At 41.3% G+C, this 15,089-nt stretch overlaps 1 protein-coding gene across 1 annotated transcript; it reads left to right on the top strand.

The window, feature by feature from the left end:
• Nucleotides 1–3,053: 3,053 nt before the first annotated feature.
• Nucleotides 3,054–13,918, top strand: PSMA6 (proteasome 20S subunit alpha 6). The gene is made up of 7 exons (XM_032690478.1): nt 3,054–3,237; nt 7,178–7,272; nt 7,725–7,806; nt 8,065–8,220; nt 11,083–11,261; nt 11,900–11,994; nt 13,712–13,918. Exons 1-7 carry the CDS (start codon nt 3,162–3,164, stop codon nt 13,767–13,769), a joined length of 741 nt encoding a protein of 246 aa, XP_032546369.1. The 5' UTR covers nt 3,054–3,161; the 3' UTR covers nt 13,770–13,918.
• Nucleotides 13,919–15,089: the final 1,171 nt, after the last annotated feature.

Consider the following 15,089-nt stretch of genomic DNA (forward strand, 5'->3'; position numbering starts at 1 on the left):
GCTGGTGTGAATCAGTGCTTTTACAGTCCTCATTTGGTACTAGCTCTGATGGTTGTGCAGCCTGAAGCAATGCAGAGCTGGGTTGTCTGAATGCAAACCCCTTACAGAATTTGCTTTGGCTAGGTCTAAATGGGTATTGTTGCACTGAACTAGCACCAGTGCACAAATACTGGTACCTGTGTGGGCGTGGGGCTGAAACGTCAGGCTGCAGAAGGTGGGTCCCAGAAACTGGACCTTCCGGTTATCCATTTCATTACCAGGCATGTTCACCTGTTGCAATTTGTGTTTTACCTCACCCTGATCATTAACAGACATGCATAGGATCAACATCTAGCTGGAATACATGCATCCTCAGCTTCCTTTTGGCTGCGGACATGTCCCCAGTCAGTCACTTGGGTTTCACCTCAAAAACTGTTCTTATGGAAATACTGTAATACCTTCTAAATAAGAACATTAGGTACACAGTACTAATGTACTTGGGGAACAGTGGAACCGAATCTGGAATTTACAACTGGAAGGTGTTACAACATTAGTGGCAGATTTGTGACTTTTTGTTTTCCAGTATTTGCTTCTAATACACTTCTCTGTAGATCTTTGCAGGGAATTAATGACCTCCTCTCTAGAACCAAAGAAGAAACAACCTACAGACTTTTTTGTTTTTATGCTACCTGTTACATAGATGCACATGGTCTCCAGAGGCTCTGTTCTGACTGAGATTATTTATTTGCATGTTATGTAAGACATTTATGAAATAACATTTCTTTTGTGTTGCTGTAAGTCTTTGAATTTCCGATTACTGAAACAGGGCATTTCAAGATAACAATATGAGGATTTTCTTCTTGAGTATGTAAAGGGAATTCTGAGGGCTTCATTGGCAATAAACATGAGAGCCATACCAAAGCATACCAACATCTACCAGCAGATCTATTTGACATCTCCTGCTGTTTATACAGTGGTACAGTAAAAATTCAAGGTAATTTATTAGAGAGGTGGTTCATGCTGAATGCTAGAGAGGCAAGTCTTGAGAACAGTACAGGAATTGTTACCCCCAGAAGGATACTGACTGCCATATGCTAGCACACAGAGTGGGGAGAACAGGAATCAGAAGGAATGAGACCTTAGCTTTGTGTGCTGCATGGCATGGAGCTGGAGACACACTGGCAGGATAGAGTTGAGGAAGACTGAACTGATTCAGCCTGTTCTCCTGCTCTTTTGTGAATGGCTTCATCTCCAAAATCACCCACTTACTGCTAATACGTTAAAAAGATGTCAGTGAAGTCAGCCTTCCTCAGGATCCAGCAACATGGAATTTGACTCTCATATGGTTGATCAGAGGTGATGATGAACATTAAACCAAAACCATGTGATTGCTCCTCTGAAACAATGCTGTTCTTTGGAATCTGACAAAATTGCTATGTAGATGGAGCAAACTTCTGGAAGCTGTATCCTGAAAATATAACTTCTACTCCATCATGTCCATGGTGTTGAGCAACTGTTACTCTTTTTTGGTCTAATTCAAATATGGAATCTTTGATTTCTTACTTTTTGGCAATCGAGCCGAATGTTTGATACTCACTTCCATTTCCCCATGCCCTTTTTCTCAAGGGAAAAAAAATCAGACATTAAACTCTGTTATAGAACAGAAGAGCTTTGTACATGGAAGAACTGTGAGGGTAGGGATCATCATGTTGGAAAAACAATGGTCTTAAGAGACATAGAAGTCATAAAAATCATGAGTGTTCTGGAGTAGATGCCTAGGGATCGATTGCTTGCTGTGTCTTCCAGTACAAAAGTGGCATCAAATGGTACTGGCAGATAGAAGGTTCAGATAAAATGGGAGGTTTCAGACAAAACCACACAACGTGTTGTTACGCTGAGCAGCTCTTTGCCACAGCATGTCATGGATTCGAGAAGTTCACGTGAGTTCAAGGGGAGACCAGCAAGTTCATGAGAGGGAACCAGCAAGGATTACTAAATAACCAGACACTATTCCTGCCTTGAGAAGTCCCTCCAGATGGTTGGAGACTGGGAGAGTAGTATATCATTAAAGGTGCTCTCTGTAGTCCTGATATTTTTCCTTGGGCATCTTCTTTTGGCCACAATTGGAGACACAGCATTGAGTCAGACTCCATGTCTGACCCAGCAGACATGTACATTTGTACAGTTGTACATTTTCATGTTCTCTGTGTTCCAGTGCCTGCATCTCTCTCACCTTTAAACATTTCATGTCCGCCCACAAAGTGCTTCCTTAATGAAAGGGACAAGCTCTGCGCCTTGTAATATATAGTAAGACATTTTCTTCTCCCAAAGCATTAAAAAGTAGGAAGAGTATTTTGAAAAATTTGAGAGTGCAGCCTTGTATTGTGTGGCATGCACAAAATGCACTTGCATTCTGCTTTTTCAACTAAGATTAAGCTCATCTAATAATAATTTTAAAATAGAAGTGTGGATACCAAAACACAGCTTCTCCAACTTTTAATGACCAACTTTTAAAAAAATGCCTTCCCACAAAGAGTAGGGGAAATCCAACATGATGAAAGGCAAAACCCCCCATATATTCACGAGTTTAAATTTGGGGAATTTCCCTTTGTACTGGACACCGATAAAAAGTATTTTCACATTATAACGCAGCTGCAAGAACAATTACTTATTATGAGTACCTTAAGTATGTTTTTTGAGGTATTTGCTTTAAAATTATACTCATTAAAGAGAGCACGTGGAATGATTTACTTTGGAAAATTAGGAGGGGTTTTGTTTTCCTGGCTGGCTGGTGATGCTTTTATCCCGTTTTCCGCTGTTTCCGTGCGGATTCCCTAAGGCACGTCCAACGGGGATTCTGTGTTTCCATGAATCAAAAACCACCCGACCAGCCTGGCCACCCAGGGCTTTTCCCGCTCCACACTGCTCCTCCCCCCCGCGCTACAGCGGCCCTGCTGCAGTGACTCTGCATGTCGCGACAGGGCAGCGGGCGGCGGCCGCCACGAGCGGGCATGCGCAGCGCCGCGGGTGGAGCGTGACTGTGCGCGAGCGGCGCCCGCCTCGGCGCCTGCGCGGAGGAGGGGAGGGGCGCGTGACCCGGAAGCGGTAGGGCGCTGTGTGTCGCAGGGCCCTGCACGCGCACAGCTCCCCCGGCCGCGCGCCGCTCCCGCGCCGCTCCCACCATGTCGCGCGGCTCCAGCGCCGGGTTCGACCGGCACATCACCATCTTCTCGCCCGAGGGCCGCCTCTACCAAGTCGGTGCGTGTCCGCCCCGCGGGGCCGCCGCAGAACTGCCCCGTCACGGGCCCGGCCTGCCCAGCTCGGCGGCGGCCAACTCGGGGAAGCTCCGCCGAGCCTGGCGGCCAGTGCGGAGCGGGACCTTCCGGTGCCTCCCGTGGCTCGGGAGTCTCGGTTCCCGCCTGGCCTGGTCCCGCGCGGTGCGGGGAAAAGCCCGGTGGGAGCCTGGAGCAGCGGCGGTCCCGGTCGTGCCGGCGTGGGGACCTGGGAAAGGGATGCTCGCATGTGATAAGGAAAACTTAGAGCCAGGGTGGACTTTTTCGAGTGTCCCCAGCCATGGGAGGGGTCTCTGTGAGCTCCTGGTGTTCGATTTCAGATGCTTGGAGACCAAGACTGCAGTTATCCGGGGGCTGTTTATTCCTCCTTAAGTGTTTCTTGTGTGTCTTGCCAAGCCTAGGAGCATTGCGTTTTGGAATCTGAGAACTACGACAGCTTTTTGAAATGGGACTTGAACTGCCTCAAACCCTGCATGCCAGAGTGACAGAGTCAGTTTTTGGATGTAACCCATGCGCTTCCTTGTTACACCTGAGTGCCGTGTGTTCTGTAAACTGTGGTCTGTGAGGTAGCAGCACCCATCCTTTATTTTCGGGCTCCTCTGAACAATCTGCAGTGAAGCTGAGGCCTTGCTTCAGCTTCTTCCATAGACCACTTTTGTTCCTATTTTTACAGTGCACCGGCTTTTATGGAAGCACATCATGGTGCTCCTTGTGCAGGATGCTCAGGGACAGCGCAGTCAGTTCCCAGCCTGGCAGGACAGTTGGCTGAGAGGGCTCCTGGAGGATCCGCACAACAGGGACAGATGAATTGTTTTGCAGCGTCATCCTGATGCCATCTTCCCCTGGAGCTTATTGGCTCTTCCCCAGCTGTGGTGGCTTCATTGCACATCCATTGCATGGCATGTCCATACATCCATTTGTTCTCCAGAAAGGGAGGTTGCCGGCATCAGACTGCATGAATTGTCTGTCGTAGCCATTAGTTTCTTTTGTGACTGCCCTTGAGTTTTCCTCAGGAAGAAGCCTATGTGGATTAGGCTTCATAGGCAGGCGGCCCAGTCTTGAGCAATCCTTTCTCCAGAGAGGAACAAGGAAAGCACCTGTGTGTGGGTGTCTGTACACAGGCAGAAAGTTACCTGTATGAGATACCTTCATGCGGGTACTGTCTTGTATCTGGAGCATGTGTAATGCTTGTATGCAGCTTGCATGGCAAGCATTATACATGGTAGGGACAGTGCTTCCTCACACAGTGGTTCTGTGATAGGAGCATGGGTTCCAACCTTCTGTCACCATTAAAACGAGTTGGTTGGTCTGCATCGCTTTTTGGTCTGTTTCTCTGTTGCAGTACTGCTTGTTGGGAATGGTTTCTGCATTCTGTAGTAGAGAGGAAATTGAGCTTTGGTTTTCTGCCTCCTGGGTATATTCAGCCATTAGGTTAATGTATGGCAAATATGTAGTGTCTCCGTACCTTTTAACAGTGTCTTAGAAGCAAGTATCTGCATGTGTGTTTGAGAGCCTCTGCACACAGCCTGAAGATGTCATAAAGATATTTTAAGTACCTGTATGCTATAGGAAGAAAAATATGTAGATGTGCAGTTACCTTTAGGCAAGAGTGAGCTCACTTTACCTGCAGCCAGGCTGGTAGCCACGGCATGGGCAGAAATCTCATGTTTGCTTGTGATCAGATATCTAAATTTACCTATTTTATCCTTATCCCTGTGCTGGATTCAGATTAACTAGGGGCTGTCAAGGATGAACATGGACATGTGTTGCTTTAAGGTTGCCTTAGGACTTGAAGTTTTTCTGGAATTTGGCAGAACAGGAACAGAGATTTTCAGCATAGTGATATTGGACTGAAATGCCTGTACTTTGTCTTAGGTCTGTCTTCTGCTTCCAAAGCTTAAAAAATTCGTGTGCTGTTGAAGTGATCTCATATGAGAAAAGAACAGTTATTTCTCATTACCGTAGTTAAAAACCCTCAGAACATCAGCGTTCTCTTGCTACTTATTAGTTCCACTCTTCAAAAGTGATGTTTCTTCTAAGTAGAGTCCTGGCGGGTGAAGAAAATTATTATAGTCAAATTTCTGACTGTTGTGATATATTCACAGCAAGGGGCTGCTGTTCTCACAAAGAATGTATGCAGTGCTACTGAAGTACTTACACAGAAGTAAACAGACTTAAAACACCACTAGCAACTTGAATTTGTTACACTGTAAGAGCCACTTCACCCTTTGGCTTGTCTCTTTGAAAACTGAGCAATGGAGATGGTAATAGTCCCAGTGCCAGAAGGGACTGCAGTTCAGCAAGCCTGGTTGTCAGTACTTGTGAGCAAAAACTAGTTTGTGAGAGCACCTATTCCTGCTGCCACTTGTGTCATAGAACCACAGAATAGCTGATGGTGGAGGGGACCTCTGGACATTATCTGGTTCAACCCCTTGCTCAAGCAGGCCTACCTAGAGCTGGTGGTCCAGGACCATGTCCAGACAGGTTCTGAATAGTACAGGCAACCTGTGCCAGTGCGCAGTCACCATCACAGGCAAAAAGTGTTTTTAGGTGTTCAGTTTGTTCCAGTCACCTCTGATTCAGTCCCATCACTGGGCATTGCTGAAAATAGCCTGCTCTGTCCATTTGCTTTATACTCTGCCTTCAGGTGTTTCTACACATGAATAAACAAGTGTTGCAGAGCCTGGGCGTGGGGCTTCAACTGTGACCAGTTTGTGGGCAGTGCTGGCTCATGTCTCATTGGGGTTCTGTGCTTCACTGCAGGCTGGCACTGATCATCCCAGGGGAGGGGAGTGAAGAGGTGAGCGGAGTTGTGCATCTAGCAGAGGAAAAGGGAGAACATCCTTTTTGGCATGTTTGGGTAACCAATAAATGCTCTTATGTCTGAGAGTAATAAATACAGTGCCACAAAAACCTGACAGTCAGCCCTTCCTCAACACTGACTCAGCAGATTGAACATTAAGAACATATTGCAAGATTTGGTTTTTTTCATCTTCAGATTATTACTCTTCTGTTTTACAGTCTCTTCTGTAGATCCAAATGCAGCTTTTAAAACAGCTGAGTTTCTTGCTCACATTATTTTAGAAGGTAGTTTTGGCAATTTACTGTGCTGTTTGTAGACATGTTCTGAATTCCGGTTTCACTTGCATAGCTAACAGAAAAATCACCCTCATTTAGCTGCTGCCTGAAACTTGCCTTTCTTAGCCAGATATTAAAAAGTTCTGAATGTTTATCGTATGTTGCCAGATAAACAGGTTTTAAAGTTGTTTCATGGATCATTTCAAGTAAATCTTAATCCATTGTACTTATATGAATAATGCTGTTTAGTTGGCATCTGTGTAGGTTTCATTCTAAAAAGTGAATAAAAGCATTACAGTATTTGAACATCAAGTCAGAAAATGTGATAGTAAGGCTAAAACCCATCTCCTGTGCCTGGTCAATCATATCAGTTTTCATCTATATCAGTTAAGAACTAGAAAATAAATTTATATCCTTGCAATGGTAGCAATGCTTAAAATACTAAACTTCATGTCAAAAATTCTTCTATAAGAATTTATGGTTACTGTAGGTTAAGGTGGAACCATTTATCAGAACAGCCTTTTTGTTTTAAGATATATTCTGTTGCTGTTAAGTTTGAACAGAACAAAACAGCAAATTATAAGAAATATTTGAAGGAAGCAGTGACAGTGGTTTCGTGAAGAGAATCAATGACTTCCAGTAACTGTCAGAAAGTTTTTGTGCACATTGTACTGAAGACCTTAAGGACACAAAGTGCTGCACAAGTATTAAAATATTAAAAAGGCCACAACTTGACAAGATTCCTGGGTGGGGGGAAGATGTGTCAGAGTTAGTTGTACTAGTATCTCTGACGCAAGTTTTTTATTAACACTTATATGTTTTTCTAGAATATGCATTTAAGGCCATAAACCAAGGTGGACTTACATCTGTAGCTGTTCGTGGGAAGGATTCTGCAGTAATTGTAACACAGAAGAAAGTACCTGTAAGTAGTCTGATTTTGAGGGGTGGTCTGGAAGGAGAGTAGAAAAAAGGTGGGGGTGAGACTCCGCAACATTGATATTATATTTATTAGCACTGACATATATCATTGCTTGAATTGAAGGTGTAATTATCCTGCTTATTACAAGTTCTAGATCCATTTAGTGCTCAACTGTGAATTTCCTCACCAAATACTGCAATATTGGTTTCCTCTGTAGTTGTTGAAGGGATAAAGCTAAAATACAAAGTTGATTCTGCTGTACTTTAGCATGCATACATGGCTCTGACTTGTAAGGGCTGAGTTGTCCATAATCAGTTCCCTGATTTCTTTAATTGCTACTGAGAAAATGTTATACCAATAGCATGCAGAAGAGGTTTTCATGAATCTGTTTTTTGCTTTTTTTTTAAACTTCAAGGACAGTGTTTTCTATTAGATTATTTTTATTTCCTCTTTAGGACAAGTTACTGGATTCCAACACAGTGACTCATTTATTCAAAATCACTGAAAATATTGGCTGTGTGATGACAGGAATGACAGGTATTTAATTCACCATCTTTTTTTAAATATTTAAAGCATGTCAGGTTTTTTATGTAGTTCGCTAGCTTTGCGTCATATAATATCAATAAATGCTCTAGGAGATTTGTTCCACTCAGTCTAGTTTTGGAGAACTTATCTAGTTCTAATGGGTATATTTAAAGACAATGTAAAGTTGGACCTGGAATTTGCTTTCTCAGGCAATGCTGGAAATAAACTTGGTACATGTTCACTGAAATTAAATTCGTTCTTTCTGTCTAGCTGACAGCAGATCCCAGGTGCAGAGAGCCCGCTATGAGGCTGCTAACTGGAAGTACAAGTATGGCTATGACATCCCTGTGGATATGCTGTGTAAAAGGATTGCAGATATTTCTCAGGTCTATACGCAAAATGCTGAAATGAGGCCCCTTGGTTGCTGTAAGTATAGTGTGTGAAATTAATCTCTTCTGTTTCTTGTCTAAGCTTGCAACTTCTTGTATAAGAAATTCTCACCCATTTTCAAAATGGGCAGCTGAAGGAGTAAGAGGCATGAACAGCCAAATGAGAGAACAGCTTTGGAAGTCTTGAATCGGAGCCATGATTTTACCATTGACTCAGCATTTGAAATGATGTGGCCTCTTCAAAATGTGTGATACTGTTTCACCTCAGTTTTCGAGGCCTAGTCTGTTTGCACTGCACAGTGAGGTCTGTAAGTGTGAAATGCTCTTTTTAATGGTGTCTGTTTGTGATGTTTTGACCTTGGCTGTATGCCAGGTGTCCACCAAAGGTTCTCCATCACTCTCCTCTTCAGCTGGACAGGAGAGAGAAAAAAAATAACATGAACGGCAAGATAAGGGCAGGGAGTGATCACTCACCAGTTACCGTCATGGGCAAAACAGACTCAACTTGGGAAAATTAATTTATTACCGAGCAAATCAAAGTAGAATACTGAGAAGTAAAACCAGATCTTCAGAATACCTTCCCCCTACTTTGCTTCCCAGGTTTAACTTTATTCCAGATTCTCTACCTCTCCCTCAGGCAGAGGGGGACAGGAAGGTGGGTAGTGGTCAGTTTATCACACATTGTTTCTGCTGCTGCTTCCTCCTCAGGGGGAGGACTCCTCACACTCTTCCCCTGCTCCCTCTCAAAGGGAGATAGTCCTCCATTAGTTTCTCCAGAGCGAGTCCTTCCCATAGGCTGCAGTTCTTCATAGACTGCTCCAGCATGAGTTCCTCTCTCCACAGGGCCACAGGTCCTGCCCCAGTGCAGGCTTCCCATGGGGCCACAGCCTTCTTCAGGCATCTACCTCCTCCAGCACAGTCCTCCAGGGGCTGCAGGTGGATCTCTGCTCCACCATGGACCTCAATGGGCTGCAGGGGCACAGCTGCCTCACCTTGGTCTTCATGGGAACCTCTGCACTGGTGGCTCCTCCCCTTCCTTCTTCACTGACCTGTGTCTTCAGAGCTGTTCCTCTCTCCTATTCTCACTCTCTATTCTGTCTGCATTTGATTCTTTGCTTCTGACAAATAATTTTTTTTTTTCCTTCTTAAATACATTATCCCAGAGGTGCTGCCACTGTTGCTGAGTGGCTCCACCTTAGCCAGTGGTGGGTCCATCTTGGAGCTGGCTGGCATTAGCTCTGTTGGACATGGGGGAAGCTTCTAGCAGCTTCTCACAGAAGCCACCTCTGTAGTCCCCTCCCTGCCAAAACCTTGCCATGCAAGCCCAATACACTGTGTCTGGGTAAACATGGCTGTTAAAACAGACAGATGGAGAGTGCAATTATGCTTGTGCAGATTTTTTGGCGGTTTTATCTGAGTAGTATGTATAGGACAGATCTGCATTATTTTTGGTCTTAACTTAGCCATCATGTATATAATGTAGTGAAGAAGCGCTAAAAATATTTCCCTTGCAAATATTTCTACAGCTTGTTTTATAAAAGCAAATGCATCTTAAATTAAAAAAAGAGTTGTGTGAAAAGTCATATTTTTGTAGATATTCCTGGTCATCTGTGTGTTCTGAGGTTGGTTTTGACTTGTTTTTTCTCTTACGTTTGACTGTAAGCAAATTATAACTGTGCTCATAGGGTGTTCAGGAACTGAGGTAAAAGACTTAAAAGGTTTCCTCAACTACTTTTTCATTAACCATTCTGTCTGGGTTTCTTTTTGGTTGGTTGGGTTTTGCCAGATTTTTTTTCTTTTAAGAAGAATAGTTTCAGAATTGATGAATCACTTCTCATAATCCTAGTAGGCACTTCAACTTCTCACTAAAGAAGCAACATTCAAGATTGCATCACAGTTTCCATGATGGGGCAATTTTCCTATGCTTGTAATTTTCAGGAATGATTGTTTCTTTCTTCCCTTGGCATTTCCCATGCCTTGATACTACTGGAAATTTCTTTTTTAAAATACATGAAAAAAAAAGTATTTTTCTTGACTTCCCTTAGTCTTTTTTAAAAATATGAAGGGATTTTTTTTCTATTGTATTGCTGCTCAGAAGCTTATCAACTCTAACCACTGGTAAAAAGTTACACAAGTGTAAAGTGAAAATAACTGAAAATCTTGACCTTGTTCTGTTTTGAGTTTTTATTGCAAGTATTTCTTTTGACTTATTTTTTAATATGCATAATGAGACAATGCAGTTGTAAATCAAGAAGTGAGAGTGAACCCATGCATTTCAGTGATGTGATCAGTTTGTGTTATTTGAAATCTATCCAGCTTAAACTTGGTCAAATGGTCTTCAGAGACTCAGTTTGTCCTGATTTCTTCATTTCTCCATTTAATTTCAGATTCTTTTTTTCTTTAAAGAAAAGAGGAAAAGGTATATAATGCTTTTCAGTGCTTTTTAGGATTACAAACGAGAAATCTAAATTCGATCTTTTAATATTTCCATTAGTTTCAACGTGTCTGTAAAGTTGCTTTCTAATAAAAAGCACATGGTAATGGAACTATTGTTTACACTTCGTGTTATATAACACAGGATGTGAGCTGTGGCTAGGTTAACTTTTGTGTTTCCTGACTTTGTGTTTCTTTACACACTGAGCATGGTAAAAATGTGTTTTTAATGAGTAGCCTTCCTTGGGAATCACGGAAATATGGTTTGTGCTAAACTGAGTCACACCTGGTAATGAGATGCTCATAAGAAATGGCAAATTAAAGAGGAAATTGCAGCTCCAGGTATGGACTGATTCCCAGAAATGTACTGCTGTGCGTGCATGTTTTTTCACAGGAGTATCCATTCTATTCTTGAATTGAATTGATAAAATTGGGAAATAAAATATTAACAAATTTTCTCTTCAAGGTATGATTTTGATTGGTATTGATGAAGAACACGGCCCTCAGGTATACAAGTGTGATCCAGCAGGTTACTATTGTGGATTCAAGGCCACAGCTGCAGGAGTTAAACAGACAGAGTCAACCAGTTTTCTTGAAAAGAAAGTAAAGAAGAAATTTGACTGGACATATGAACAGACAGTAGAGGTAGGCCAGCAGAAGGAAATAAAGATTTGTTAAAGTATTTTTAATGCATGTGCTGCATGTAGGCTTGCAATATAGAGAAATGCAGGTAGGCATTTCTGCTTTCCTTGCAGTTCCGTATTGCTGCCATAGCAAGAATAGCTATTCCAACCAGAAAATCTTTTGAAGGTATTCTACAAATGTTTAAATAGTCATCTATTCTGCTTTTTCTGCTTTATGTTAGCTGAAGAAGATTCTGTTATTGTAGCACTCCCATTGTAGCTGGTGGTTGGTTACTACAGTGCTTGGTTTTGGGAATACCAGTATGACTTAATTTTAGTCGCATTTAAAACAATCTTCATATTAGAAGGCATTTCAAACAGGATCTTTGCATGATAGAAGGTTGGTTTTGTTGTGTGGGTTTTTTACTATGAAAATGACTTGTCCTTTGCTTTTTGTAGATTGGTCTTTTTAGGGAGAGGAGTGGAGAGGTACTGTGTTCTGTAGCAAGGAAAAACTATTTGGAACTTCTAAGCTGAGGTTTTGAAGTGAAAGGAAATAACTTTAAACTAGAAGGAAGGGTAGTTGTTAATGCTATGTCTATTTAAAAGAAAAACCTTAGTGCTTTACTTTTAATGATGAGGGGTTTTGTCATCTTTCAGACAGCAATAACATGCCTATCTACTGTACTGTCCATTGATTTCAAACCTTCAGAAATAGAAGTTGGTGTAGTCACGGTGGAAAATCCTAAATTCAGGTAGGTGATCAGTGTTGATAAAACTTGGTGTGTTTCTCTGGTTATTTGCAATTAGTTTTACCTTCTTGTGTAATCGTAAATCGAGAAAAGAGATAAATGCCAGAGGTTGATGTTCTGGAGATTTTTTTACTTGTAACTTTTCAAAAGGGGTAGGGGGTAACTTTTCATGTAGGGGTAGAAAACATTGTTTAAAAAAAATAATACATTTTTAAAACGTTTGACATGGTTAAGGGATTCAGTAAAGTGTTCTCTTTCATTTCTTAAAAGGGTATTGCTTTACCTGATGATTGAAATGTAGTTACATCTGGTCTAGTTGTGCTCTCATGGTTAGAAGCATAAAAATCTTTCTTCATACTGGTAGCTGGAGTCCACTTCCAAATCATAGTCGTGCCAATTAATGCAGTAAAGTCTGGTGTACATTATGAAATATTTACAAGTTCCTTATTTTTTAGTCGTTTTCTAAATTTAATCTTTAAATTATTCTTGCTCATCTTGTAAATGTAGCAGTTTTTAACATCTCCAGTATATAGTTAATAGAATATAAATTTGTATGATTTGAAATATTCTATTTAAATTTGACAAGATTAAAAGATCTTGGATTTAAAAAATCACTGTAGTGATTTGGAAATGGCTGAACTTTTACTTCCTGAATACACTGAATTCCTATCCACCATGAAAGCAAGGCACCTGTTATTTCCTCCCTCTCTGAGTGTTACCTGAGTGTGAATGCAGCACACTGTGTGGACCAAGATTACTTGGTCAGTGTGTCAAGACAACACCTGGAAGTCTTCGTGTTAAGGGCAGGAATACTTCACATTGGATACAGTGTACTGGACAGCCTTCTGAAGACACAATGATGTATGTGTATAATGCATACAGAAGTATGAATGAAATGTGGAAGAAGAAGCTTTGGGGATTTTTTGTAATGCAAAACGACCCTCCAGATACAGCTTACCTAAAATTTTGAGAAGTTTGACTTGCTGCATAGGGGCTCAGTTATTTCTGCCTTAAGCTGTCATTGGTTTTTTTATTTATTTAAGAAGAAAAAAAGAGAGGAACAGCTAAATAGGGAATAAAGTCCTCTGCTACTTTAGTCTAATTACTTTGTAAGTGGGGATTGGAGAGAGGCTTCAAACCATTGGTTCCTACAGGTGCAGTCTTTTAAATGTTTCCTTCCTAACGTTTTTTGAAGTTGACACAATGATGGTGGGTGGTTTTACATTTGGTGGTGTGTGCTTAGAACAACAGAATAGCTCAACATCTTTCAGAAAGCATGCAGGAGCTGTATTACTGCTTTTCTACTGCCGCTCAAGTGTCAAGTGCTAGCTTTCTGCCAAACTTTCTTTATTGGTCATCTGTCCTTTTCAGAAAGGGCAGATAACAAGCAGAGGGAGAAGGCTATGAAAACATGGAGTAATCATACTACTAATTGCCATACCCATTCTTCTTACCAGGTCCGAACTTGAAAATGTATTACTCGTGTAGAGTTACCTGTTCTGTTTCCACCATTTGTTACCTCCTTTTCTCTAGTGCCTTTGATTATTCCTTTATTTTTCAAAAAGAATTGAAATGTCAGCCTGTGGCCCTGGCAGCAAGACTTTAAAGGGTAGAAAGATGCATTGCTGTAAAACTTAATTGTGGAGATATTAGGTGGTAATATTGGAACTTAAGGGGAAGAATCATTTAAGCTATTTAAGATTTCTTTTTGTTCTTTCAGGATCCTTACAGAAGCAGAGATTGATGTGCACCTTGTAGCTCTGGCAGAGAGAGACTAATTAGCATTCCCATTTCCATTGTCTGTGCTTCTGGCCAGGATGTTTGGTGAAAAGAAAACACTTATTGATGGCTTTAGATTATGGGTGGGAAACAGTGTTCGCTATATGATGTATTTTACTCTGTACAAATAAAACAGAGGTTTTTGAAATGTGTTGTATCTCCCTTTAATACAATTTTTTCAACTTTCGATTCTTTGAAACTTATCCAAATGCCTGATAATTTTGAGTGTTCTGTGATGATTGCTTGCCTTTTAATTGTATTTTAAGAGAAGTTTTATACTCTGAGCTGTATTTTTCATCTGAGTTATTTGGCTCCTAGTGTAAAGTTATATATCAGTTTTTGTGGTGTGTGTCCCCTGAGATAATTCTTACATTCACATTCATTCTCTCCTTGCCCTGATGTTAAAAGGCCTACAACGTTACTGGTTTAATTGTGGGGAAATTAAGAAGATCTTAATATATGCTCAGATTTGTAGGAGGATATAGGACAAAAACTGAAGGAAAAAGCTTGAGCTGTGAGTTCCAGTCCAGTCCTTTACACTAATTTATTTGGGGTACAGGTAGTGAACAGACGTCTGCTGTAATTAAACAGCTCTGAAGCTAATATTTATTTAGGGAACATATATTCTATATGCAGTGTACTTTAGGATTTTGGCTGTTAGTCACCTACTAGGTTTTGAGGCTTTGGTGGGCAGTGCCAGAAACAATGCTGGGGCTGGATGTGGCCAACAGACAAAATCCATCAATGAGAGTGTCTCTGAGAAGCAATTGCTCTTGCTCCTTCAGAGGTTCTGAGTTAGGAGAGAAGACAGCAAAAACTTGAGTGAAGGTAAAGAAAAATGCATTTTTGTTTTTCTTCAATTGAAGGGGTTCCAGCCTCAGCAGCAAAAATGGAGATGAAGTGGTGAGGAAGGAGACACTGAGGAGAAAGGGAAGATTACCAGACAGTTTTAGCTGTTGCACAGACACGTTGAGTCTTCTTGAAAGAGTGCCAAGCTAATACAACTTAGTTCCTTACCTTCATTCCTCTGCTGTGCTCTTCCCACATTGGCTTTAATTATTCCAAAATTTTCTTTGATTTTTTTTCAAGACCTTTGGGGAAGGCCTCATAAGTCATCAGAAACTGGAATTGTGTATTTTTTTTCTTTGTGCTTTACAGTTAAAGCCCCTTGAATGCGTATTTTTTAAGTTCATTGTAGTAAAGAAGATGCAATTCTGTGTTTGGTGGTTTTAATAAAAGACAATGCTAACCTTATGTGATAACTCAGTTGAGGAGATTCAGATATACTGTGAATTGTTGACTTCACAAAGCTTTTTGAA

This window comes from Chiroxiphia lanceolata, chromosome 6, assembly GCF_009829145.1.
Source record: "Chiroxiphia lanceolata isolate bChiLan1 chromosome 6, bChiLan1.pri, whole genome shotgun sequence".
In the NCBI taxonomy this organism is placed as follows: domain Eukaryota; kingdom Metazoa; phylum Chordata; class Aves; order Passeriformes; family Pipridae; genus Chiroxiphia; species Chiroxiphia lanceolata.